The sequence below is a fragment of the Populus euphratica genome, unplaced genomic scaffold, assembly GCF_000495115.2.
Source record: "Populus euphratica unplaced genomic scaffold, PopEup_1.0 scaffold99.1, whole genome shotgun sequence".
In the NCBI taxonomy this organism is placed as follows: domain Eukaryota; kingdom Viridiplantae; phylum Streptophyta; class Magnoliopsida; order Malpighiales; family Salicaceae; genus Populus; species Populus euphratica.
In genome coordinates this window covers 53,013-78,360 of record NW_011499902.1, presented here as the reverse complement: position 1 = coordinate 78,360, position 25,348 = coordinate 53,013, and the positions used below count along the sequence as shown (strand labels likewise).

At 34.9% G+C, this 25,348-nt stretch overlaps 4 protein-coding genes across 5 annotated transcripts; 2 read left to right on the top strand and 2 right to left on the bottom strand.

The window, feature by feature from the left end:
- The first annotated feature begins 1,210 nt into the window (after positions 1–1,210).
- LOC105132980 (probable receptor-like protein kinase At5g56460) lies at positions 1,211–5,060 on the top strand. The gene is made up of 9 exons (XM_011036732.1): positions 1,211–1,677; positions 1,905–2,044; positions 2,195–2,292; positions 2,638–2,867; positions 3,037–3,486; positions 3,610–3,758; positions 3,876–4,076; positions 4,300–4,449; positions 4,579–5,060. The coding sequence occupies exons 1-9, from the start codon at positions 1,530–1,532 to the stop codon at positions 4,879–4,881; spliced, it is 1,869 nt and encodes a 622-aa protein (XP_011035034.1). The 5' UTR covers positions 1,211–1,529; the 3' UTR covers positions 4,882–5,060.
- Positions 3,325–11,234, bottom strand: LOC105132981 (uncharacterized). 2 transcript variants are annotated; one of them, XM_011036734.1, is made up of 15 exons: positions 10,848–11,234; positions 10,702–10,742; positions 10,524–10,616; positions 10,267–10,341; positions 9,744–9,793; positions 9,395–9,484; positions 9,181–9,237; positions 7,883–7,952; positions 7,011–7,112; positions 6,890–6,942; positions 6,094–6,241; positions 5,886–5,970; positions 5,479–5,607; positions 3,625–3,683; positions 3,325–3,412 (listed from the first exon to the last, which is right to left on the bottom strand). In XM_011036734.1, exons 1-14 carry the CDS (start codon positions 11,107–11,109, stop codon positions 3,667–3,669), a joined length of 1,272 nt encoding a protein of 423 aa, XP_011035036.1. In that variant the 5' UTR covers positions 11,110–11,234; the 3' UTR covers positions 3,325–3,412; positions 3,625–3,666. The 2 variants fall into 2 exon arrangements, with proteins under 2 accessions (XP_011035036.1, XP_011035035.1); XM_011036733.1 differs by lacking the exons at positions 3,325–3,412; positions 3,625–3,683 and adding an exon at positions 4,839–5,263 and having other exon boundaries at positions 10,848–11,233.
- Positions 11,235–11,925: 691 nt separating this feature from the next.
- LOC105132979 (4-diphosphocytidyl-2-C-methyl-D-erythritol kinase, chloroplastic/chromoplastic-like) lies at positions 11,926–17,833 on the top strand. The gene is made up of 11 exons (XM_011036731.1): positions 11,926–12,289; positions 12,491–12,586; positions 12,699–12,767; positions 12,961–13,065; positions 13,139–13,195; positions 13,292–13,492; positions 14,212–14,304; positions 14,398–14,497; positions 15,766–15,865; positions 17,108–17,193; positions 17,469–17,833. Exons 1-11 carry the CDS (start codon positions 12,113–12,115, stop codon positions 17,564–17,566), a joined length of 1,182 nt encoding a protein of 393 aa, XP_011035033.1. The 5' UTR covers positions 11,926–12,112; the 3' UTR covers positions 17,567–17,833.
- A 2,028-nt stretch (positions 17,834–19,861) lies between these two features.
- Positions 19,862–25,058, bottom strand: LOC105132978 (uncharacterized). Its single transcript, XM_011036730.1, has 2 exons — positions 24,906–25,058; positions 19,862–21,985 (listed from the first exon to the last, which is right to left on the bottom strand). Exon 2 carries the CDS (start codon positions 21,954–21,956, stop codon positions 19,998–20,000), a length of 1,959 nt encoding a protein of 652 aa, XP_011035032.1. The 5' UTR covers positions 21,957–21,985; positions 24,906–25,058; the 3' UTR covers positions 19,862–19,997.
- Positions 25,059–25,348: the final 290 nt, after the last annotated feature.

Here is a 25,348-nt window from a genome sequence, read left to right as displayed (position 1 = left end):
TTAGGCTTGTTTTTTCTAATGTTACTATGGCACAAAGTTAGCAATTTATTCTTCTAAACAAAAAAGGAAAGTAATTAAATCAGCAACAAAGAGGAAAATTAACTTTATTATTTGTCCAAATTATATAGGGAAATCCAAAATAAACAAGGAACTAAAAGGGTGGCAATTTAGGTCAAAATTTCCTAGTCTATAGAGGGCTTATAATGGCAACAACTACTCCTATGAATGCAAGGGTTATTAAGCTATAACAACTTATAAACTAAAAAAATCAGATTATTTATCTTTTATTTTCATTGCTATATACAGCATCGATACCAAGCTTTGTGTTATTTTTATTTCTTTATGTTTTGGGTTACACAATCTTGAGATTAATATGACTTTGTTGTTGCACCTTGTTGTGTGAGTTGGTAAGCTTATCAAAAAATAACTTATTTTATGGTATCATTTGTATACTTCTTGTTCGCGAATTGATATCGTTGGGTGGGGGTTTCTTTTTTAATAGTGTTAGTGCTTAGATACAAATTATCTTTATATCACACTTCTATCAAACTTGATTTACTTGGTTTTTTCAGGATTTAGTATTCTATCAAACTTGATTTACTTGGTTTTTTCAGGATTTAGTATCTTTGCATGGAGGCTGCTTAACTATGTATTTAAAAGATTCGAATTATTTATACCATTGTAGTTTATAGACTTTTTATTGTTGTATGATGATTATGTCTACTTTCAGTTAGTGGCTTGATCATTCAACCTCAATGCTTAATGATTTGTATTGTTTAGTGTAGTGATTGAACTATTATTTCGGTAATTTTTGAAATTTTTTTGTTGTAAATTTTTTTTGTATATGTTTAGATCATTTTAATATTTTTATATTAAAAAAATAAAAAATATATATTATTTTAATATATTGTGGTGTTTTTTTTTTAGTTTATGAGTTAATTAAAACTAAATTTTCTTCTAAAATAACATTAAAGCCTTGTAATTTATATCAATCGGAGAAATTTACCAAAATCTTAATGGATGTTAACCTTAATATTTAAACTCAAAAGATTAAAAAAAAATTGAGAGAACGTAACCACCGAAACTGTGACTAGTTCCACCTTAATATTTAAACTCAAAAGATTAAATTGTCGACCGAAAAGCCACTTAAGAGATGCCGACTAGAGAATGCAACAGATGCTCGACGAAACCAAGAGAAGCAAACAAGGAGTGGACTAGTTCCAGGATTCTTATCATGGTCGTGCTGGTAGAGTTCTTCAACACTTAATCCTAAGGGCTTACCACAACTTTCTCAGTGATCTCTTGTCCTTTTGCCCTAATAATATACATACACAAACACGACATTTGTTGAAGAATCGAGTTGGCTTATCCTTGGACGGAACAAAACATACTGACAACTAAAGAATCGAGCCAGTAGTCCTCCTCTACGCTAGGAAACATCATAAAAAGTAAAACTAAGCGCTTCTTTGGATACCCAAATGTTCTTCTGTAGAGAATTTACAAAGAAATAATTAGTCATTTTGTTCTCCATGGAAGGAGCTCAGAGGGTTTTGGTGATCCAAGATGCATCAAGGGAAATTAGTTCAAGTGCCATCAAGTGGGCACTGCATGGGTTATCACTTAAACCTGGAGATATGCTCACCCTTCTTGGTGTTCTTCACTTGGTCAATACCCCTTGTGAGTAAACTTACACCAGAATTTATCTGCAAGGCAAAATATATATGCTGATTCTGGAAGAACTCATCATGGGGCTAACTCCTTTCGTTCAAAAAATTGATCTGGAGCAATAAATTCCTAGGAGTTTTTAATAATAAAAACTAAAGAAGATTTTATGCCCTTCTCGTTTATGAATCTGTTCTTGTTTTTATTTATTACTGTGTGTTTCTTTTCTCTACATTTTTTAGTGGGATACAAAAGCAGAATAGACAGTTCCATGTTCGGAGCAAATCAGAATATTGTTGACAGAGAAGTTACAGGAAAGATAAATGAGTATGAAAATCATGGGGAACTCAAGGAGCTATCCAAGCTGTATGAAGAACAGAAGGTATTTAGCCACTCAACCTTGCAGAATCTAAGGAAGATGCGGCTCAGTATGAACTGCTTGTCCTGGGGTCACTGGCAGGCTTTGAAAATTTTGAGTTCTAATCATGGTAATTCTGAAACATCTAATAAAAACTTTTGCATGAAATCCCAGGTTGAGTTGAAGATAGAGGTGGCTACAGGGCCTTCACCGAAGGCGGTGGCTTTAAAGATAGCTCAAGATTTGAAGGCAACATGGATTATTCTTGACAGGTCAGGCAAGTAGGACAGCGCTAGTGCAAAGTGGTTCACTCCTTGTTAATTATATCGAACTCTTGCTAAGCTACATATGCGTAGTAGCTAGTGCATGTCTGCATTTCAATTCAAAATTCCCAATTTGAATGGCTTGGAAATTGAAATGAGAGTTGCTAATTAACCTAAAATGTTAGAATTATCAGATATGTTTATGCTTCCCTTGATTTGCTGCTGGATATGGTGGTTTCTCTTAATTTTAATTATTTCATCTTGTATAATATATTTTTGTTTCTTAAATGATTGATGGTCTTAACGGCCTGTGATGCTCATCAAAAACTGTAAAATTAACTGATCCTTTCACAGAAAAATGAAGAAAGACAGAAAATACTTCCTCCGAGAGCTTTCGTGTGGGATATCAAGAATGAAACGCAACAACGGCATTGAACAATTGAGAGGACCAAAAGATTCAACAGAAGCCAATCAAAATGAAAGAGTACGCAACATCTGTCTAACTTACGATGAAATGATTCCCGGATCCCTAGAGGAGCAAGAGCTTTTCAGCATCGAACTTTTCCCTTCAAGTAAGTTTGTAGGTCTATGCGTACGCTTTCACAGTTTGGTTCATATTTGCATAAATTCCTATAATTTTCTGACCAAAATTTGTTGCGTTTAAATTACACTTGTGATGTCTTGGATACAGTTCTCAAACAAATATTTTCTAAGACAAGAATATTTATAATGATTCATTGATAGGGCAAACAGAAGTCATTCAACCAAGCCAGGTTGAAGCACTAACACGGAGCAGCGGCAGAGATGAAGTGGTGGCGGAAGAATGGCAACCTGAAGTGATATTTCAAAATTCAATATGTAACCTTTGCAAGATTAGGCGACCGCATAGTGGATGGATAAGGGACTTCACGTTTGAAGAACTTCAAGCTGCTACAGATGGTTTCTCAGCACAGAACACTATATATGAAGGTGGAATTGGTACTGCTTGCAGGGGTAAGCTAAGAAATAATCTGAAAATTGTTGTCAAGCAACACAAATCTTCAAGCCATCAAGGAGAGATGAATTTCAAATCAGCAGTCCATCTGCTCAAGAAAGCTAGACATGACAATGTGCTCATGCTACTGGGATCCTGTACAGAACCAAGTGTCAGACTGCTTGTATACGAGTATGCATGCAATGGTTCAGTTAATCAACACATATCAAGTAGGTAAAATCTATTCAACATGAACATGCAATTCAATCTTTAAACAGAAACTCAATTTCTTATATTCCTGACATTCAATAATTCTAAGAAGAAAACTAGGTAACATCTCTTGCATGATGCAGAGCACTGCCCCTTACCTTTGACATGGACAGAAAGGATGAAGGTAGCCATGGGTGCTGCTAGAGGTTTAGACTACCTGCATAAGAACAACATAATTCATGGAAACATGAGAACAAGTAACATTGCTCTAAATCATGATTTTGAACCAATGGTAATGTAATTACTCAAATCTAGATACTGAAACGCTATTCTATCGATATCAACACACCCTTTGTCATCATGCTTCAGAAACTGAATATTCTGTCTTGATGTTTAATGTATAAATCAGCTTGGAGATTTCGGCCTCTCAACAGAAAATCCATCAGATGATATAGATTTTGAAACTGGATACGCAGCCCCAGAATATCAAGAAAACAGGAAACTTTCAACAAGGACAGATGTCTATGCCTTTGGCATAGTCCTACTGGAGCTGACCACTGGCAGGAATGCTGCAGACAAGAAGCCAGGGGAGAAAAGTCTTGTGAAATGGGTAACAACCAAAATGCCATACATTTAACTTTTGAAAAATGATTCCTAACTTGAATAGCTAGAAATAGAACGACTAGAAGATTTTAATTTCACCTTAAGAATGTGTTAATGCATGAGAAATCCCATCTTAACTGGAAACTGTCAAATTTGGGGAGGATTTTTAGTTTATCAAAGTAATCATGCTTGAAATTATTTACATATTTTATACAATGATTCTTGAACAGGCAAGGCCATTTCTGAAAGACAAGAGGCTTCTTGAAATAATTGACCCCAGAATTTCCAACTCCCTTGATTATGAACAGCTTTACTGGATTGGTCGAGTGACACAGAAATGTCTCTGTGACAATCCTAAGAAACGATTAACCTTGGATAAGGTAATTGTTTAGAGTTTGTCAATGAAATCCAATTGCAACGAGAACCATACATAGGAATCAGCATGGCAAAAGATGGTTGATTGTTATGCAAGGAATTAAAATACATTTTATCTACTTATTTCCTTTCAGGTGGCATCTGCACTAGAATGCATAACAGAGAGAAAATCATGCCAACTGATTCAAGATCTTGCTGCAGCCAAATCTTACTTCTACAGCACATTTGAATTCAATGGATTTCGAAGGTATGAGAAATCATATAGAAGAGAAAGCTTCAGCGTAGAAATAGACGATGAAAGCCAAGCTAGCAGATCATTTTCGTATAATTCAGCAAGTTTCAGTAGGAGCTCCACAAGTAGTGTGAAGACTGACAAAATGTGGAGAGAAAAATCTGGAAATAGAATATCACTGCATTATGCAGAAATGCTTGACTAAACATCAGTTGTAGTTTTTTTTCAGTTTGATTTGTATTGATACTTGAATGCTTGTGGAGTAGTTCCGAATTGTTATGACTGTTGCCTTATCTTAGAATATCAACAAGATTTTGATTGTCAAAACCGACAACCTTACGGTGATTTTGTACAAAAATAAGGCAAATTGGAAGTAAAACAGGAGAAAAAAAAGTGGAAGCCAAATTAAAGGCGCATGAAGTTCTCAAGTATTTCAGAAAGAATGATGCATCCAGCAGCTCCCATCACAAGAGAGAGGGTAACTTTTCCTCCAGGAACCAGTTGTGGTAGTTTGATAGATGTTGATGAACTTGAGTACCTGTCTGACCATGCCATTGCAGCAGGAATAATTCCAAAGAGCACCAATACTAACAATAACATGGAGCAACCAAGGCATGTCAGTCCATATTAAGTTCTTAAACTTTGCATGAATAATCATACAAATGTCTTACTTCACAAGTGAAGAAAGAATATTTCAGACGATCTTGCGGCTCTCTGATACGTGAGCCAACTTAAGGATAATCTAAACAAACAATAGAATTTTAACATAAAGGACACTAAGAAAAGGAGAATACTTGCATACCTCCATATGTCCCTGCAAAGTCCAGGGCCTTGAAGAAAATTTCAGGGTCCAGCAATGCTAACACCAGTGGTGGAATCAAAGTCAAGATGTAGGGCAGAGGCTTGTTCTTGCCAGCTGGGAGCTTTAGCACTGAATATTAACCAAAATAACAAACTAGTTATCTTCCTAAAGAATGAGATGATTATACTTATTAACAAATTCAGAAATTGTAAAAAAGAGTTCCGTAACCTTAATATACTAGGATTGCAACAAACATGAAGGGAAAATAAAAGAGAGCCAAAAAGAAAAACTACACAGAAAATAGCCGACTTTGAACCGAGAAACCTTTTACAATTGGTCATATACTTAACATGATCAGACATGCATATGATTATAGTTTTTCATTATTATTTGAGGAAGGCTCTCACAGTCAGCGAGGAAGTCGGAAAGTCCCAAAACGAATCCAATATAAGATGTTCCAATTGCAAGGAATGAGAAGGCTTGTATTATGGGCTGCAGAATGGATAAAAAGAAACAGTAAATGAAACAAACCATAGTGTTTAGTTCCCACCATACCTTTTGCAAGTCATTTAGAAGCAGAACTTGCGAAGTTAACAGTTTTTCAGAAACACTTACCCCCACAACTCCATTGGTGGATAGCAGCTGTTGTAATGGATCAGCAATCTTATCAGCCATCTCAGGGGTTGAAATGGATCCAAGAATTACACCATCCCATACAAGAAACAAACCAAGGGGAATAGCTGTGCCCAGAACAATGGCAGTCCTGAAAATAGAAAACCTGATGAACTCACTGTGTACAACAATTCAAGAAGAAGATCATAATAGCAGAAAGGAAAACAAGGTATAGAGTATAACATGTAAGACTGGCAGTCAGGCAAAGAAGCCAGCTGCTTGTAAGCTAAAGTTCAAATCCCTTGATAAAATTTCAATAATTAAACCAAATTTCCAGAATGAAGGCAGTCCAAGGAACTTCAACAAATCTTGAACGTTGACAATGTGGTTGAAAGCTACAAGTCTATGACAATAACCTATGTACCATACAAACTAAATTCTAGTCTTGCTTTCATCAGAGAGCACCAGTTAAAAATTTTCTGAACGGGTAAGATGAATTAAAAGACATGAAATAGCCCTTGGGATTATGACAAATCTAAAACTGAAATGACATGATTCCTCAATCAATCAAGAACTTTAGACCAACTTATATACAAACCAACTTGGTGGAGCCTGTCAACACTATCAACTGTTTGAAGCAACTACTCTCATTCTCATTCTTGTAGGATTTTATAAAGAAAAAATGCAATGGTTTGAATTGTTGATGACAATGCAAATAAGATTACCAAGAAGATTTATTTAGTCCAAAAAACACACTCAGAGTAGTAACAAGCAAAATTATGATGATAAGATCAGTCACCTTACTTTTGATAGGTTTCCTTCAAGATTTGTGCAAAGAACAGGTACTACATTCTGAACAAAGCAGATAAAAAATGTTACAATTGCTTCAATGTGGAAACACTACAGGTCAGTAATGTTACCTGATAAACAAATGAAAGTGCAATTATGGGTATACTCATAGGAACAGCTGAAAAGTTGGCTTTCAAAAGAGCGTCTACATGCAGGTCTCCACTTGCAGCCACCTAACAAAACAAAATTTAATTTCCCTTCGCATATAACATGCATAGAAGCACATTCACCACTTTAATTACAACATCATTTGATAGAACTAGTTGCCTGAGAGCGATGAGAAAGTAAACAAACAAGACTTTAGATTTAGAAAATCACTGTTTATCTCTTCCTTCTAATTCGCCCTTTTCTTCTTTTATTTTCAAACTTTTCCAGGGAAGAGTTAAAAGTTTAATGACTCTATGCAGAACTTTTCCTGGAGTCAGTCTGTGTGGACCGGTGGAAGTCTTGCTGAGAATAGAAGTGAAGTTCTCAAGTTCTATGTTTAAGATGCAGTTTGAATTTTATTTTATTTTTCCAAGAAACATTAAAGAAATCCTGTTCATAAACGTTTTTGGAAGTAGTTGTCATAGCAGCAGTTTTACCATGAGGAAGCCAGGCTACTCCAAACTTTCCTATGAGATAATTCTACTAAGTATGTAGTATAGCAGCCTCAACAATTTATTTAACAAAGAAATATGAATGTCTAAATCTGATTGACAATTTCAATACTTCTCCTTCATGATCTGCCCTTTTTTCACATCAGACAATCCAAGACAACCCGCTTATTGCATATGCAGGATGTTTGTTCAAGGAATTCACATGATTAATGTCGTCAATGGATTAATATTTCTTAAGAAACACATATAGCGTTTTATTCAGCAGTTCAGCAGTGAAGATCATATAATCTGTAGTTGTCTATATACACAGAAGGTGAAATTAATACATTCATAAAGAGAATTACCACAAGAGATGTAAAAGAAATGATGATTCCAAATATTAGAACTCCATTGACTGCTCCAATGAAGCGCTGGCTGTAATAAAATTGGATTGAAGTTATCTTTTCTTCATTCAATTTACAGAAAAAAAAAAAGAGATATAGAGATGTTTGCAAACAAAACATGAACTAAATCTGATCCTTTACAAAGCCTACCAAAATTCAAGATGCAAGACAAGCACATATCATCATATATTTGTACCAAATCGTAAAAATTATGGTATACTATGTTAAGAGAATAATATAAATCATATCTTAGAATCTCATTTAATAGCTTAAGTTTTTAGGTTGAAAAGATGGTTCTTTGACATAATATCATAGTTTTGCTAACCAAACGGTCACAAGTTTGAATCTCACTACCATCATTCTAATTAATAAAAATTAAGCATAAGTTAGTGTGAACTGTATAAGTTTCAAGCTCAAACGCTTTTTACTTGAGGGAGTGTGTTAGAGAGTACTATAAAACTATTCTTAGAACCTCACCTAACAATTTAAGCTTTTAGGTTGAGATGATTTTTTAATATGATATCAAAGCTTTACTAACCAAATGATTAACAGTTTGAATGTCATCATCCTATTCAATTTGATAAAATTAATTAATAGCACAAATAGTAGTGGACACGTGAAAGTTCTAAGCCTAAATAACTTTCACTTGACAGGTGTATTAAAAGAATAATATAAATTATGTTCTAGAAACTCATCTAATAGAATAATATAAATTATGTTCTAGAAACTCGTCTAATAGCTTAAATTTTTAGGTTGAGATGGTTTTTTAACATGTTCTTAAATTTTTAGGTTGAGATGGTTTTTTAACATGCTATACCACATTTATATGCACCAATTACAATTGACCAACTTAGAAGTGAATTCCAATAAAACTCATGGAATAAGTTTTAGCTTTATCTCCATATTAAAGTAGATATCATCATATAATATACCGTTCATCAGTTTTCATTATTTTCCCGTTCAAAGTAGAATCTGAGCAAGATTGGCAACTTCATCACAGCAAGGTAGTAAAGTGCAAATGCCAAACTTCGGCTGTATATAGAAAGGGGCACTCATCCAGTGCAGGCCAAGCAGTCAATTGTCTTGGACCTCTAAAATTAGCTTTGAACTTTGTACAATGCAGGAAGCTCCATATGCAGGCATGACAGAACAATGCAGAAATTGATGATTCCAAGTTACGCAGCAAACAGTGATAGTATGAAATAATGCATGATGCTTCTGATTCTTCAAGCTAAAGATATATGAAACACATTACCAACCTTCCAAAGTAGCATATGCCTCCAAACACTAAGGAGAATAAGGTTGCACTTTCCCATCTGCAAACACAATGCAACCTGTCAGCACATATATACAAAATGCATAAACTGCTGACAAAAATTAATTGACAAAGACTGCTGATGAAACAACAAAGTGAGACATACAAATTAGGGCGAACACTTAGGCACATTAAAAAGCTAGAATTATGGCTCGTACAATGGAATGCCGAGAAAGTTCTTCAAAATATCTGAAGAGCGAGCCACATACGCAATTAGAAGGGCATAATGGATGAATATGTATGACCAACTGCAAAACAAATCACAACGAATGTTCTTTATGTTCAATTCAAGTCAAAATAACTTAAACTGTAAGCAACAATGCACAGAGTGTCTGAAATTCATGAGCTAGAGAAGCTGCTCTCCCTTTCACATCCTCAGCAAGTATATAGGAAAAAATGATAACCAATAAAATCTTTTCTTCCAACATATCTTTTCATTAAAAGTGCATAATACTATCAATGAGAGGTCTAAAAGGATAAAAGCATAAAAATGACTTAATAGCCTACCAAGAAAATTGAACTCCCGCCACCCCAAGTGTCCTCTTGGCCATTGACACCTTAAATCAGCCACCAGAAAAACAGAAACTATAAGCTAAATAGAAAATATCAGCAAAATTAAGATACAAAGTAAATAATATTATACTCAATTCTTTTTGAAGAAAACTCTACTCTAGTATATGACGCTGATTATGGAGCTAATCAGATGAAGTTTCCATCAACCATACTGAATAAGCATTTGATCATGGACATACAAGCACAGATTTTCATTCTTACACCATGGCTTGCAAATATTCAAACTTCGATTACATTTTTCTTTGTCAGTCTAACATCCAAAGATGGTTCAATCATAATCAAAGTGTTCAAATCTCATTTCAGCACAGAAGACAGGAAGAGTTTCGATCGAGCCAAATTTAAAGAGAGAGCCCACAAACAGCAGTTACTGATCTAATCCTAATTTTATCATAAATCTCTCATAGAGATACAAAACACTAAACTGCAGAAATTAATTTCAATCCTAGACTGTACTTACCAATGACACACCACCTGAACCCAATTCACACATTGTGTTCACATTTACTTCAGCAATCAGCAATCCCGTAGTAACCTACACAGTAGTATAAATGCAAAAATCACCAAACTAAGACCGTAACGACTATGCAGATGGAAGCCCAGAACAGCTACAGTTGGACACTGAGACAAAAACGGACTCTTTCGTTACATTTGTGTAGAATTATTTATATCCTAGAATGCCATCATAGATGAACTAATCATGGTAAAGATTGTTACCATAAAGATCCAGCAAAGAATGCAGGCAACCGAAGAGGCCAAAAATCCAGATTCTTGAGTCACAGCAGGAATTGCCAGGATCCCAGCACCTACCTAGATAATGGAAATACTTAGCCATGCTAAAAGTATAAAACTGCGTATAAACACGTACAACCAACAAGTATACACATATAAATACCGTAGTGCCAGCAACCAGAAGTATTGCACTGGATAAACTTCCTGAAAACATAGAGGAACGACATGAAGACAGAATTGCATGCAACAAAGAGGACGGATTAAAGTATTTTTTTATAAAAGAAAAACAAAGAGACAGAACTGGGATACCAGGTTCTCTCTTCAAGGTGACCTGGTTAAGGTTAGAAAATAGCCTTTCAACTTCATATTCTTGTTGTTGGCTTCGAGACATGCATTGAAAGGACGTTCTTGATAAATAATGTTGGTGATTTGTGTGTAAGTGTTGAAGTTGTCTTGATGGTGTCCATTGTTGTACTGGAATGTGCAAGAACTTGTGCTTTCTGCTTGCTGGGGTTATTGCAAGGGTTCGAATTTGTGAAGAACGAGAAGGCAGAGGCAAAGACAGAGACATCGTTTTTTACAATTGTTATAATATTGTTAGCCTGTGTTGGTTGCTCTGCTGCCTCCTGGTGAGGAATGGAGAATGAAGAGGAGGGAGATTACAAGGCAACAAAAATCAAGATAACGTGGGCCAACCTTTACTGCATTATCCTCCATGCTACAATAAAAGAAAAGTAGGAGAAGTAGCTTAACTGTAAGTTTAACTGAATTTATTTTTTAAAACTCATTATTTATAAATCTAAAAGTTTTTATAAACTTATATAATTATTAATTTTAGAATTTATAACATTAATTATAAGTTGATAAGAACATTTATATTAATTAAAAAATCCATACTAATTTATCAAATTTAAAAAATTATTTTAATATTATTTTAATTAAAAAAATTTAAAAATTAATAATTTATTTTTTCAGGTTTTCCTTTTTAAATTAATTAATAAGATTTTAAACACGTCATTCAAGACAATGACTAAATTATAATTTATTTTTAATTTAAATGTTTGATACGAAACTCCATTACAAAGAGCATCACAAAAATACAATTTAGTCACTATAATTTATTAAAATTAAGTTATTATTCCTTATAGTATTAAAAATAACTAAGCAATCCTTTTATTGACATTGACCATCTCAAATTTGTTATTTGGTTTTTATCCGTAGATACTTCTTCTTTTTTTTCCATAACCAAGCTTCCCCTGTCCTACCCACTTTACTTTTTTTATTATATTTTTTATAAAAATAAAATAAAAAAATAAATTGAAAAAGGATGTGAATACCATAAAAGGACTAAAAGAAAATAATTAATTTTATAGTTTGTCTCCGGCCAGGTTGCCTCAAAGTAAACAATAGAAAAAATCCACGAAAAACGCCACTCAAAGTATAAACATTTTATGCGAGAAACACACTCGAGAATCATGCCCAGCAGTCATACCAAATACTGTACAATTGAAGCTTGAATTTCACTATTTTAACACTGAATTTATGTGCCTGTGATAGCAATACCAAGAGCAAACATGACCACCATGGCTTCTTCTCATCTTCTCTGCAATACTTTTCCCATTCGAACACCTTGCAATCTCTCAAGTAAAAGCAATATCTCTTCATTTAAGCCAAGTGGGTCCTTCTCTATTTGTCAAAAACTTCAATTTCAAAGGACCCCAGTTGTTAAAGCCACAAGAAAACAAGTAGAGGTGTGCACTTCTAGTTTAGAATCCTTTCTTGTTTGTGTTTTGGTTTCAAAGTTTTGAACTGTTTTTTTCTTTTTTGTGTTTGTTTTATTTGGTCGGTTTTGCTTTCACTTTAGCATGGTTTGTTGTTTATGCTTTGAATTCAAGTTTTGAACTTTTGGGGTTTTTTGTTTTGGTTTTTTTTTTGTTGTTGGGGCAATTTAGCTGGTGTATGATCCTGATGGAAGGGTAAACAAGTTGGCGGATGAGGTGGATAAACAGGCTCCTCTCTCAAGGCTCACTCTTTTCTCACCTTGCAAGGTTTGTTTGCTAGTGTTCTCATGCCTTGCTTGTTCTTCAACTTTATGATCATTGGGTTTGTTTAGTTTACTTAATAAATGCATGTGCATTTTGGTGTTCTTATTTGGTGCAGGTTAATGTCTTCTTGAGAATAACCAGTAAGAGAGAAGATGGGTATCATGATTTGGCATCTCTATTTCATGTAAGCTTGTACAAATTCTAGCAGTGAATGCCTTAGTTTTCTTGTTAGATTTATGCACACTACCAAAGTGAAATCGGAAAAAGAAACCTGATTGGTTTAGCATTTGTCTTTTTTAATGCTGTGTTTGGTTTTAGTTTCTTCCGTCATTTGAATTTCAGAAGTTCATAATTTTTTTCCCCTCTTGTCCCCTCAGGTGATTAGTCTCGGAGATGTAATTAAGTTCTCTTTGTCACCATCAAAAAGTATTGATCGATTATCAACCAATGTGTCTGGTGTACCTCTTACTGAAGATAATTTGGTAAGGCATAAATGATATTGTTCTTGCTGTGTATTGCTTGTTAACTTTTATTTTCTGAACTTTCTTCTTGCAGATAATTAAAGCCCTTAACCTTTACAGGAAAAAGACTGGCACTGACAAGTTCTTTTGGGTAAGAAGTTCTAATGGTTAGTGTATTTGAAGATCTGTTTCTAGATATGAACACAGTAATTGAAGAATAATACTGAATATTTGAAATTGTTGGCAGATACATTTAGACAAAAAGGTGCCCACTGGAGCAGGACTTGGTGGTGGGAGCAGCAATGCTGCTACTGCCCTGTGGGCTGCAAATCAATTCAGTGGTTGTCTTGCTACTGAGAAGGAACTCCAAGAATGGTCAAGTGAGATTGGTTCAGATATCCCTTTCTTTTTTTCTCATGGAGCAGCCTACTGTACTGGTCGTGGTGAGGTACGTATGAATTTCAGTTTAACAATCAACTTGAAGACCTTCCTTATTTCATCCCTCTCAATTGCCGATGGAGGGTGATTGTTCAATTACAGACTTGATTGAGATTTCCCTCATTCTTTTGAGAAGGTCAAATTCCTTCCTTCTATATTCTGCTTTTGCTATAAATAATAAGCTGGTTTCATATGTATAGTTCCAAACCATTCCCTTTCTGGAGGAATAAGAGCTGGTTTAGTTTAGTCTGGAAGACTGTGGGGAGCCACTTATGGTGTTTAGGTGGCGTTTCTGTTTAGTAACCTTTAGCTGTGATGTTGTTATATTGCATAGATAGTGTGGCTGTAGTTTGGTACCAAACAAACTAGTTCTAGGCTTCTAGACAAGGCAGAATGAAGATAAAAGATTCATGTCCCAACCTCAAACTGTGTGGAGTTAATAGTTGAGGTAGTATTGTGCATAAAAGGATCGTGCAAATGTCAGGATGAATCACATACAGAATCGTGCAGTTAGGAAATCATTTGAAAGCCAGGTAGGCAGTGGGGGAAGTTGCAACCTTTTCTCAGCAAAACAATATGAATTGCTTAAATTAATTTCTCAGTTACTATTAGAAGGACATGCACGCCCTTTTGCCATTATAGATGCCTGCCTCAAACGTGCATGCATGTCTGGAAATGCAATTTTGTTTAGCTAGAGAACTTTCTGAAGTTTTTGCTCTGGTTTTTTAGATTGTTCAAGATATTCCTTCACCAGTATCTTCAGGCATTCCAATGGTTCTCATGAAGCCCCCGCAGTCATGTTCAACTGCTGAAGTTTACAAGGTAATTTGGTATTAGTATTATGGAATAGAAAATTGTTTGGGTTTCTTTACTATCAGCACATCTCTTGATAAGAGAACTTTTTTGATTTTTCAGCGCTTTCAATTGGATAAAACCAGTCAAGCTGATCCTTTAACATTGCTGGAGAAGATCTCAAGGAATGGAATATCTCAAGATGTCTGTATCAATGATTTGGGTATGAATCTACAGATACTTGAGCTTGTCATCCTTTTGTTCTCCTTTTTGAAATATGAAGTAATCTTTCCTTCTTTCTCCAATCCCCCTGCTTTCAGATTAGTTAAACCTGCACGAAAATCTTTGTTTGTTTTAGATGTCTGAATAACCAGTTTGGTTTCAGTTCTTAGCATAATAATTGAATAACGAGGTAACTGGAAAGCACAAGTTTTGTTGTAAAATATATAAACCCATTAACATAGTTACACCTTGCTGTCCCCTGCCATACACATTACACATAAATATATATATATATATAAAAAAAAAAAAAAAACTGCTGGATCCAAATTTATTGGTAATCACACAAGCTGGTTCTTATTGATGCAGTTTCCGAATATATGAATGAATGTAGGGTCAATTACACTCGTGGCCTCTGTACTATGTAGTTTGATCAACCGGTTCCCTCAGCGACTAATTTGATTAGAGTCCCTCTACTATGCATTCTGTTTACCATTAGGACCCTCCATCCATAACTGCATCAACATTGATTTGGTATCATGCTTGATGCATGACTTGTGTCCCAATTCTTAAAAACCTCCAAGTTCTATAATCAAATGATTACAAAATCAAAACAATAACACTCTCTCTAGGTCAATATAAAGAAGAAGCAACTGGGCCTAATCTGGACCACTTCTGCTCATGCCATGTTGCCACCATCATCACTACTACCTATGCACCAAATCTAGACCAGCAGATCATGGAATTAATATCGATTGCTGCTAGGAGTACCCACCATCATCACTACTACCTATGCACCAAATCTAGACCAGCAGATCATAGAATTAATATCGATTGCTGCTAGGAGTACCGGTGGCACCTTTTCTACGACAAATGATATTTATGGTGGTAAAAGGTGACAGAGACATTAAACATGCTATTTGATGGCTGGGACAATGATGGGACAATTGCAGAACAAAAGAAGGAAATGGAGGATACTTTTACGCATGCATAGTTGGCTTTGGGCTGGTTGACCCTTAATCTAATCCTAGCGCTTGCTTGCACCATGTTCTCACATCAATACCGATGTCCATCTCTTTGTCCATTTATCCTCTCTTTTTTAGGCATAAAGGGTGGGTATTGCAGGATATAGACTCCCTTATCATCCTGAGCCTGCTATGCTCATGGTAGTTCTTGGATAGGCAGGGCTGGTCCAATCATACATTTTGATTTTCTTACTTTTCAGGGATGGAATATTCATTATTTATATATTCTTGAATGGTTTTCTTGCAGAACCTCCTGCCTTTGAAGTTCTTCCCTCTCTCAAAAGATTCAAAAAGCGTATAGCTGCAGCTGGTCGTGGACAATATGATGCTGTTTTCATGTCTGGAAGGTATGGTGCTGGATTGCGATTTGAATCTTCATATTTAATCAACATTTGGCTTAAGTCAGCAAAATGGTTTTCTAGTGTTTTATTTCTGATGAATTTTAATGAGATTTGATTTTTTGCACTTCAATGCATGGGTTACTGTAAGCTATCGTAATGGCGAGTGACAAACTCTTTAATGCACCTTGTCATTGTAATTTTTGTAGTTCTGGTATCAGCATGTAATAACCCCATGTTCATAATGATAGTTTTAGGTTCAAGTTAAATGCTGGTCGTTTGAGCAACCATGCTGTCCAATAGGCCTTCAAATCCTCTATACAGACTGCATAATTTTCTGTAACACAGCAGTTATCCTAATGGTCATTAAAGCTCACTTACAATGGAATAGATATACAATCAGGTTAACAATTTATCTTTTGATATTTAGATATCCTCTTATGCAGTGGCCCAACTGGAGTACACTTGAATGCCTTTCTCCTTCAGAGAGAGGGAGAAGTTGAAACTGATAGTTTAGCTTCTCTAATACTCCTAATGTCAAGTACAAATTTTTCAATAGTTCAGAAGAAGGCCATCCTTTCTCCATTTCCAAACCCTATACCCTCTTTAAACCTTAATCTATCTGCAACTACTCAAAATGGCACAGCATAGCTGCCTTAAATATTCATTAATGCAACCTGGTTCGGCTGCATTTAAGCATTTGAAGCTCATTTCTGAATGTAATCATTCAAGTGCATGAACGTTTCATACCAACCTTGAAATTAGTATGGAATGAGGTTATATTCATGCCTTGGAGGTGTCCCTTAACTGTTAAATTCAGCCCGTTTGCCTTGAATGAGCTGTGATTGAATGTAAGGTGGTGCAAGCCTTGATACAGTGTTAGTATCTTTATCATATTCTGTGAATGTTATGCCCTCCTATGTGTATATTGTTAAAAATCTTATCACTCGTATGTTTTCTAGGTTCTCTTTTTTGTGCTTGCTTTCAATTTTTACAAGATGATCTTGTTTATTTCACACCACTTAATAATTGAGCATTAGTAGTTGATTTCTAATGGTGCAAGGAGAGTTGGAATAAAACAAAATGTTTGCTTGAAGTATCTAATCAGTTGTAGCTTTATATTTTAATGTTGATATGCCAAAAGAAGACAAGTTGATGATATTAGAACATTCATGATAACAACTGGGATTGACGTGAGCGGTCATCCATTGTACCTCAATCTGAATTCCATTTCCCATATATTCCATGCAGTGGAAGCACAATAGTTGGGATTGGCTCCCCAGATCCTCCGCAATTTATATATGACGAAGATGAGTACCAGGATGTTTTTGTGTCAGGTAAAGCTAGTCCCGCCCTTAGCTTCCTATTTCATAAATGCCTCACTAGAATTCCTGAAGCTTGAAGAGCAAACCCCTAATATCACTGAAGTAGGTTTCGATTTACTTCGAGATGCATTAAAAGCAAGAGGGATTAAGGTACACAATCAGAGGCTAGTTTTCATCTTTTAGGAAAAACTCAAGGCGCACTCAATGAATGAAGAAACCTCTTCTTCACATTCCTCATGTTATTTGTAAATTTGACTCTTTCACATCATCATTCTTTCTAATTGCAGAAGCCAACTTCCTTGCTCGTGAAGCAAATCAGTGGTATCAACAACCTGCTTCAACAACTTGTAGCTCTCCACCCGAATTTTCCCCGTCTGTTGAGTGAATTATTCTCTTGTATAAAACAATGGTCACATCTGTATAATTGTATCATTCATTGAGGTACAACTTCGAATTTTCGCTGCCTCTTTTCTGCTGTGAGTAGTCTTCACAATTTTTGTTAATCAGAACGAATAATAGCAAATGCTACGTGGTTGGATAGGGAAAGATATCCAAGCAATTTCTAGTCAAAATCTTCTTGTAGTTACAACTGTAATACCTTTTTCTGAAGCTAATGAAGCTATGCAGCTGGGAAGAAAGCTAGCTTTAGACATTTTGATGGGAGGGGTTATTATCAGAATATATGCTAAACTGCTGGTAGAATTAAAAAATAATAATAATAATAACGTAAAAAAATTGTATAGAATATATAGGCATTGCTAATAATTTTTTTAGTAGAAATATTTTTTTAAAATTACATGAGAATTGATTTGATTTGATGAATTTAACTTGGTGGGTTAAAAAACAACCTAAATGATTGATAAAATTATAGATTGACTTAGAATAAATAAAAAAATTTCATCAATATTAAGATGGAAATATAATATATTAATTCATATTATTTTATGTTAATTTGTCAATCTAGATTATAATAATTTTATAAAAAGTAAATCAAAATAAATTGTGAATTTTAATTTTCAATAAATTTATTATCGAATGATGAAACTGAAAAGAATAAATAAATAATTTGAGTTAACCAGTAAAACTCACAATCTAGGTTACAAAATTAAGATAATTTAATAAATAGTAAATTAAAAAAAATTATAAAATCTAATTTCTAATTACCTCAATTTTGAAATATGAAATTAAAAAAAAAAAATAGGATATAAAAAATATGTTGAAATATAAAATTAAAAAAAAATAAAAATAGGATATAAAAAACAACTTGATTTAATCTGGATTAACAGTCAAACTTGTGACCCGAGTTATAATATGGAGATAACATCATAAAATACAAACCGAAATAAATCACAAAACATAATTCTCAATAAATTTAATGTTAAATGATGAATTTAAAAAGAAAAAAAAAAAACTAATAAGAAAGAGGGGAAAAAACCTCGAATCAACCCTTCAAACTTGTAATGCAAGTCATGAGATTTAAATAACTTTGTAAAAATTAATTTAAAAAATTATAATAAACTTAATATTGAAAGATATGATTAAAATTAAAAAAAAAACATAAAGAAAGAAACAAAACACTATTTTAATAGATAGTGTTTTGTGAGGAGTAGTAAAGTAAACCGAGAGAGGGGAAAAAACCTCTAATCAACCCTTCAAATTTATAACCTTGTAAAAGTTAATTTAAACAAATTATAAAATACAATTCCCAGTAAACTTAATTTTAGAAGATATAATTGAAATTAAAAAACATAAAAAAAGAAATAAAATATTATTTTAATAGATAGTGTTTTGTGAGGAGAAACAAAGTAAAATCTCTTTTTCTTTTAATTTTTTTATCAATATGAATATCATGATGAATGATAAAATAAAGGAATTATTTATCATGTGTGAAATTTAGTATTTGAGGATAGCAATTTCACCTTAACTGGTGCTATTGATATCAATCTAAATTAATAAAAAAATTGTAAAATTTAAAAACAAAAGGTTAGGTTGAGTATAGATATTAGATTACTTAACTTGAAATCAATTTAAAACAAATGAATGAATAAATAAAAGTTGCATGTATACAAATAAATTAAGTATTAAATAGTTATAGATTATAGTATTTGAATTCAGGGTTGAGTTGGATACTTAATAAATATATACTGGATGACTATAAAAATTATATTCAATCAAATTTGAATAATTATTTTAGATTTGAATTTAGATTCAAGAATAAATAATATAAAACCGATTCATGAGTATTCATGACCACGGTTTTTTTTTTTTTTTTTTCTCCTCGCGTAAAAGCACTGTTTCGTACTCCTTGCTCACATAAAAGTGAGTTTTATTGGCGAGTCTTTTTTTGTTTTTATTTTTTTATTTTTTTTTTATAAGAGAGAAATAAGATTCTTACTCTATCTAATTATTTATTGATAAAATGATATTTAATCAATGAAGTTATTGTACTGAAAATGTCAGATCATCCTAAAATAATTATTTTTTTAATTTTTAAAATCTAAATATATAAAAAATGAATTGATTTTTATTTTTTAATAGCGCATCTGATTCATGCTAATTCAAGTGAATGGAACTTAATATCCTCTCATCATTTTTTTCAAACTCCTGGCTTCTTCGAGTAATGACTCGACGGATAGCAAGCCAATGGAAAGGAAGGGGAAAAGGGGATAAGGCAAAGGACTTTCGAAACTGGAATGATATTCACCAAAAATCAACAAAAGGAACCAACATCAAATCCAAACACATTTTGAGGTCTTTCTTTTCTTCTTCCTTTTTTATCTTTTTCATTCATTCATTGAAATCATCCCCTGCCGCCCCTACAGCGAAGGAGATGAAACAAACTGTCTTGACAAGCCAAATATATCATTCCCTTCAAACGGAGAGGTCCATTCATGGGAACCGGAGGTGGATGTTTCTGACTTGGACACACCACCATCCCGCAATCCCGGAATGGGTATCTCATTGCTGCTGGGAGCTGATCTCATTGCCAGTCTAGCACCAAAGCCAGAAGCGCCGGTGGAAACATATGCTTGAGCGCTGCTCTTTAAACTTGGTCCTAACCACAATCCACCGGGCCTTGGGGAAGATAAACCTCGATTCAAACTCCAGTCTATGCTGGTGTAATCTAACTGCTCCATTGACCCAGAAGTGCTCCAATCAACTGGAGAGGTTGCCCCAGATGAACCTGTTGAGCCCAAACCAGAGAAAAGTCCAAGGGAAGAAGCAGCAGCAAGTGATGGCGATACACCAGCTCTACTCCATAAGCCATTTACTTTGCTGGTTCCAGGAGAATCCCCTGGGCCACTGCTGGGGACAAAATACTGCGGTTGTTGATAATGAAATTGGTGGAACATCTGATTCGAACTTGGATTGTTTGGGCTGGGGCTTCTTGTGCTAGGAACGTGTGGCATCAAGCCATTTGACTTCATGATATCAGAACTATTGGTGGGATACCAACCAGTGGCTGTTCCAGGAGGAGATGAGCTTATGCTTGCAGTTGGAACCCGCTTTGAATTTACAGATTGAGGCCGCTGCATCATAATAACTGGTTCTCTGATGGTTCCAGGCTGGAGGCTCTTGTATTCACTTCCAACAGTAACATAACTGGTTTCTGTCTTGGCCGGTGGAGGTGGCCCATGCAAAGGAGATGCCAAAGAGTGAGAGACAGAAGGATTTGATCCCACATTTGGCCATCTCTTGTCAGTTGGAGTAGGAGTTGGCTGAGGTCTTGGCCACTCCGACTTCGGTTGTATTCTCTTCAAGGACTGCACATTTTTACTTCCTGATTCCAAAGATCCTCCCACCAGAACAGCTGCTTTTGTATAATTAAAATCTTTATCATCTCTTCTTTGCTGTATCATGGAAGTTGGGTTGAGCTTGGGTTGTGGTCTCACCATATTCTGGCTACCTGTTAAAGAATGCTTATCATTACTTGACGTTGGAGGATCACCATTTTCATCAGGTTTTGGAGGAGAAGAAGGTGGATCTAGCTTCAGTTGTCTTAAACTTTCCACAGCCTTCTCCAGATCACCTTCAGTGGCAACCACAGCTCTTTCAACCTCCTGCTTTGTGCACTTATATCTGATTTCCATTTCTACAATCCGAGCAAGCTCTTCTGATATATCAATTTTCAAAGTACTCCCACCAAGGTTTTGATCTCTGTGCTTATCTGCATGTTCACCCTCTTCAAACAACCATGTTACAGATTCTTCTAACTTGCCTTCATTCAATATAAGAGCCATCGTTGCCCGTTCATGCATAAATCCCATTGCAACAAGCTGTTGAGCTAGTGCTTCCAGCTTTCTCGACATAAGATAGCCAGTGCACCGCTCATGCAACTCATGTGCTCGCCTCTCCTTTTGACGCTGATGCTTTTTCTCATTCTTCTGGCGGATTTTTTCCCGCTTATCATTTTCAGTGCCTGGTATTGTTTCTTGCCGGACTGGATGATTAGATGTCTTCTCTTTGTGATCTTCTGACTCGCCAGACCAGCTACCATTATTCGAAACAGAATCATACTCAACCCCCGCTCCGAGAGAGCCTCCAAGATGATCATCTGTCTCATCAATGTTTCGGAAACGACTATTATTGTGTAGTGGTGAAGCAGAGGATGTCGGCACTGTTTCAATGGTATGAAATGTTCCAGATAGTGGATTGTATGCACTAGCTGATATACCACTTCCTGCATTAGCAGGTCCCGAAGGCTTTGATGAAGCCTTCTGGGGTTCCTTGCCAGCCTTTTTGTCCTTTGACTTTGATTTTGAAGCTGGAGACATCTCAAAAGGCAAATATGTTCCTGCAATGTCTACAATAATGATTAAGACATTTAGTATACAGTTGTGGAAAAAGACAAGTAACTCAGTCAGGTGGATCACCATTATACCAGACAGTATAGCAACCAGTAAACATCCACCACAATATCTTCATAGGAGTTTATATGGAAGCAAAAAATACAAGTCAGTTTATGCTGATAAGATACAGATAGTATGCTATTTATTAAGGAGTCAGAATCTCATATCTGCAGAAATGGACACATAATGAGTAAACACAGGCCTAAACACCGATGATCATCTCATTTAAATGATGTATTAGTGATGCCTGTTGCAGATCTTTAAATTGAAAAAAGAAACCACCAGTATACATGAAGAATGAGAAGTTCAAAAAACTGTTCATTACAAATACCGATACCCTGACTAATATTGTATAGAATACATAGGTAGTATTAGTTTGGCCAACTCATAAATGCACATTCTGGCATGTTGTCCATATTGAGCATGCTTCTCAGAGAACCAAACCAAAAGTACCCACTGTATAAGTAACCATCTTTTCCCTGCTCTTTATTTTGCAAAAACACATTCACTCACTTTTCATGTGAAATTTACTACCACGAATATCATTCATTTTAAATTGCCAGAAAAGTTGTTCCAAATCAGAATACAGGAAAATGCAGACTATATGCAAGAGGAATGTGGAGTTTGAGAATTTATTTTAGTGATAACTCGTACATGTCATCCTCAGAACAATCAAGGAAAGTACAAAATACTGTGGTAATAAAGTTAAGCATTACTACTGAATCACAAGATTCCCCGCGATAGATAGCTCTCTCCTATTTAACAAAGCATCAAAAAATTCTTCACCCTAGTAATGAACTTAAAACTGTTGAAACTGGTTTAGATGAGCAAAGCTTCTGGCTTCTGGCTTCTAAAATGGACAATCCGGAAATCATAAGGAGGAAAACCAGGGAACCCCAATACTGCCTTAATCAGGGAACCCCAATATTGCCATATCCTTGTCTACCCACTAAGGAGCACATTGCTTAACAAACCGTACTTGAACATTTTGATCAGCTAATTCTGTCAACAACTAAAAGCCTATAATTTTGTTCCAACACACCTCCTTTATTGCAAGAAAAACTACTCTGGAAGCATTTGAACAGCTAAATTGCCAATTCTTGTGTGCCTTTAACTGTCGTTCCAATCCTTCAGCTCTATTGTGTCCCCCATTTGGCTATAGCAAGGTTTCAAAATTTCTTGTGATGCCAACAGTTGAGAATCACTTGAAAGGTCCAAATATCATCCAATGATGTCATTTCAATTGTTAAAGAGTCGTCAAAAGAGCTCGGGTTGTCCTTAGCACAAGCGAGGCAGTGAACAATCTCCACAAACGAGGCCTCTTCTTCCAGTGCATAAATATTCAGTACCATTAGGACCTTAAAAGTAAAAAAATAATAGTTCAAAACCAGCATCGTTCAACCAAGCAAACCTGATAGATCCTTTGAAGAGAATAAATTGTCTAGGTTTATTTTCATAGATGCTAGATAAGTTTGCAGGTACATTACTACATTAGTAGTGAAATAAACAAACACAAAATTCAATTCCAACAACTGCTTAAGTAACAATGTTATTCCAATCTTCACACCATCACCCATTAAGACTGCATTCAAAAGTCACTGGCCTTACAGAATCTCAATGAAGGTATCCACATTTCCAAATGTAGTCTAGAAAAGCACACCCATAGACAGAATTGTGTCATTTCAGTTTCTCTATCACCAAAACGAATCGTTGAGCATTAAAGCATAGTTGAATTCGAGAATCAATCACCCTTATGAACTTAATTTCTTCGAGCAATCCCACAGTGTAAGTGAGAGGAGCAACCCAAGGAACCACATCAACTCAAGTACTCAACCTAACTGTCTATTAGCATCCAAACTTTTCCTACAACAATCAATAATGTTTTTTAAAGTACTCAACCTAACTGTCTATTAGCATCCTAACTTTTCCTACAACAATCAATAATACCCAAACAATCACTGTTACCCTATGTAACATGTCTAACAAAGCTCAACACAAATACAATAGTGTATCACTGTATGATTACTTTTTATCTGAATTAATTGTTCATATATTTCTGGTAAAATTTTCTCCAAAAGGGCTAACATGCTAACAATCAACTCCTGTGGTTTACAACTAGGATATAAAACCACTATAATAACATAATCAAAAACAATAAAATGACCCCCCAGATAAAAACTAACCAAAACTTGCAATGAATTCACACCCTAATTGGGGCTAGATTATCAAGACTGTTTAGGAACGCGGTGCAAAATACATTCCCTCGAATTCTGAATTTTTTTTGCTAAAAATTATTTTTTTATATTTTTAGATTATTTCAATACGTAATATAAAAAATAATATTTAAAAAATAAAAAAATATATATTATTTTAATGCATTTCTAAACTAAAATTACTTTTAACCATAACAACTTCAATAATCCCAAACACACCCTTAATAAGAAAAACCTAATTTTCCAACTCATCAAAAGCAGACCAAGCCCTGGAGACACTAAAAAATGATCTCTCCTTTGGGGGAAAAACAAAAAAAGAGCTGCCGCAAGACAACAAACGAAGTATTAATTTCCTTCTCCTTCGACTGTAAATTTTACGGCACCGGAATTTTCAATCCTTTAATAACTTAGAAACAACATTACTCCACTGATTACGATCACAGATGACAGAATTATAGGTCAATTGATAATAGTCAAAATTGATAGATCCATAAAAAAGTTTCCAAAACATCAAGATTCTAAGTCTTAAACGGAGCAAGAAAATTGAATTCAAATCCCTAATTCGATTGATGTTCCGTCAATTAATTATAATCAAAATCAAAATTGAGTGCAAGAACTTAGAGATAGAAAGAGGAGGAGGGAGGGAGGGAGGGAGGCAGACCTGAGGAGAGAGAGTGAGAGATATGGCGGTGTTATAGATCGGACGGCGGAGATTAGGATTGGTCGAGGGTGAAACCGAATCGATAGAATTAGGGTTTTTGGAGAGAGAGAGGAGAAAAGAGGGATTTTGATTTTTGTTTTTATTGGTTTTTGAGAAAAATAAAATTTAAAAATGGAACTGCTTTTTTTTGCTATATATTTTATGGATGGATGTGGCCCATTGCGCTGTCGGCTTCTTCTTTTATTTACTACTATTGTATTTGCTTTATTTTTTGACCCTCCAAGTTTATACTGTTTTCATTGACACCCCCAGTAATTTTTGTTTTCTTGAATGTAATACATGAACTATGGAATGTTTGGATTGAGACCTCTCTACATCACTATTCCAGGATGGAACTTCGTTGCAACCCACTAAAATCTCATCAAAACAATTTTAAAGTAGTG

What these genes read in the sequence shown, in the direction of transcription:
- LOC105132981 (XM_011036733.1), bottom strand. Translation starts at nt 11,109, where the DNA reads ATGTCTCTGTCTTTGCCTCTGCCTTCTCGTTCTTCACAAATTCGAACC. An exon ending in GTTCAGGTGGTGTGTCATTG is followed by an intron (nt 9,794 to 10,266) that starts GTAAGTACAGTC and finishes GGCTGATTTAAG; the next exon opens with GTGTCAATGGCCAAGAGGAC. An exon ending in GGCATATGCTACTTTGGAAG is followed by an intron (nt 7,953 to 9,180) that starts GTTGGTAATGTG and finishes ATTTTATTACAG; the next exon opens with CCAGCGCTTCATTGGAGCAG.
- LOC105132978 (XM_011036730.1), bottom strand. Translation starts at nt 21,956, where the DNA reads ATGTCTCCAGCTTCAAAATCAAAGTCAAAGGACAAAAAGGCTGGCAAG.
- LOC105132980 (XM_011036732.1), top strand. Translation starts at nt 1,530, where the DNA reads ATGGAAGGAGCTCAGAGGGTTTTGGTGATCCAAGATGCATCAAGGGAA. An exon ending in TCACTTGGTCAATACCCCTT is followed by an intron (nt 1,678 to 1,904) that starts GTGAGTAAACTT and finishes TACATTTTTTAG; the next exon opens with TGGGATACAAAAGCAGAATA. An exon ending in ACATGGATTATTCTTGACAG is followed by an intron (nt 2,293 to 2,637) that starts GTCAGGCAAGTA and finishes ATCCTTTCACAG; the next exon opens with AAAAATGAAGAAAGACAGAA.
- LOC105132979 (XM_011036731.1), top strand. Translation starts at nt 12,113, where the DNA reads ATGACCACCATGGCTTCTTCTCATCTTCTCTGCAATACTTTTCCCATT. An exon ending in CTCTTACTGAAGATAATTTG is followed by an intron (nt 13,066 to 13,138) that starts GTAAGGCATAAA and finishes TTCTTCTTGCAG; the next exon opens with ATAATTAAAGCCCTTAACCT. An exon ending in GCTGTTTTCATGTCTGGAAG is followed by an intron (nt 15,866 to 17,107) that starts GTATGGTGCTGG and finishes TATTCCATGCAG; the next exon opens with TGGAAGCACAATAGTTGGGA.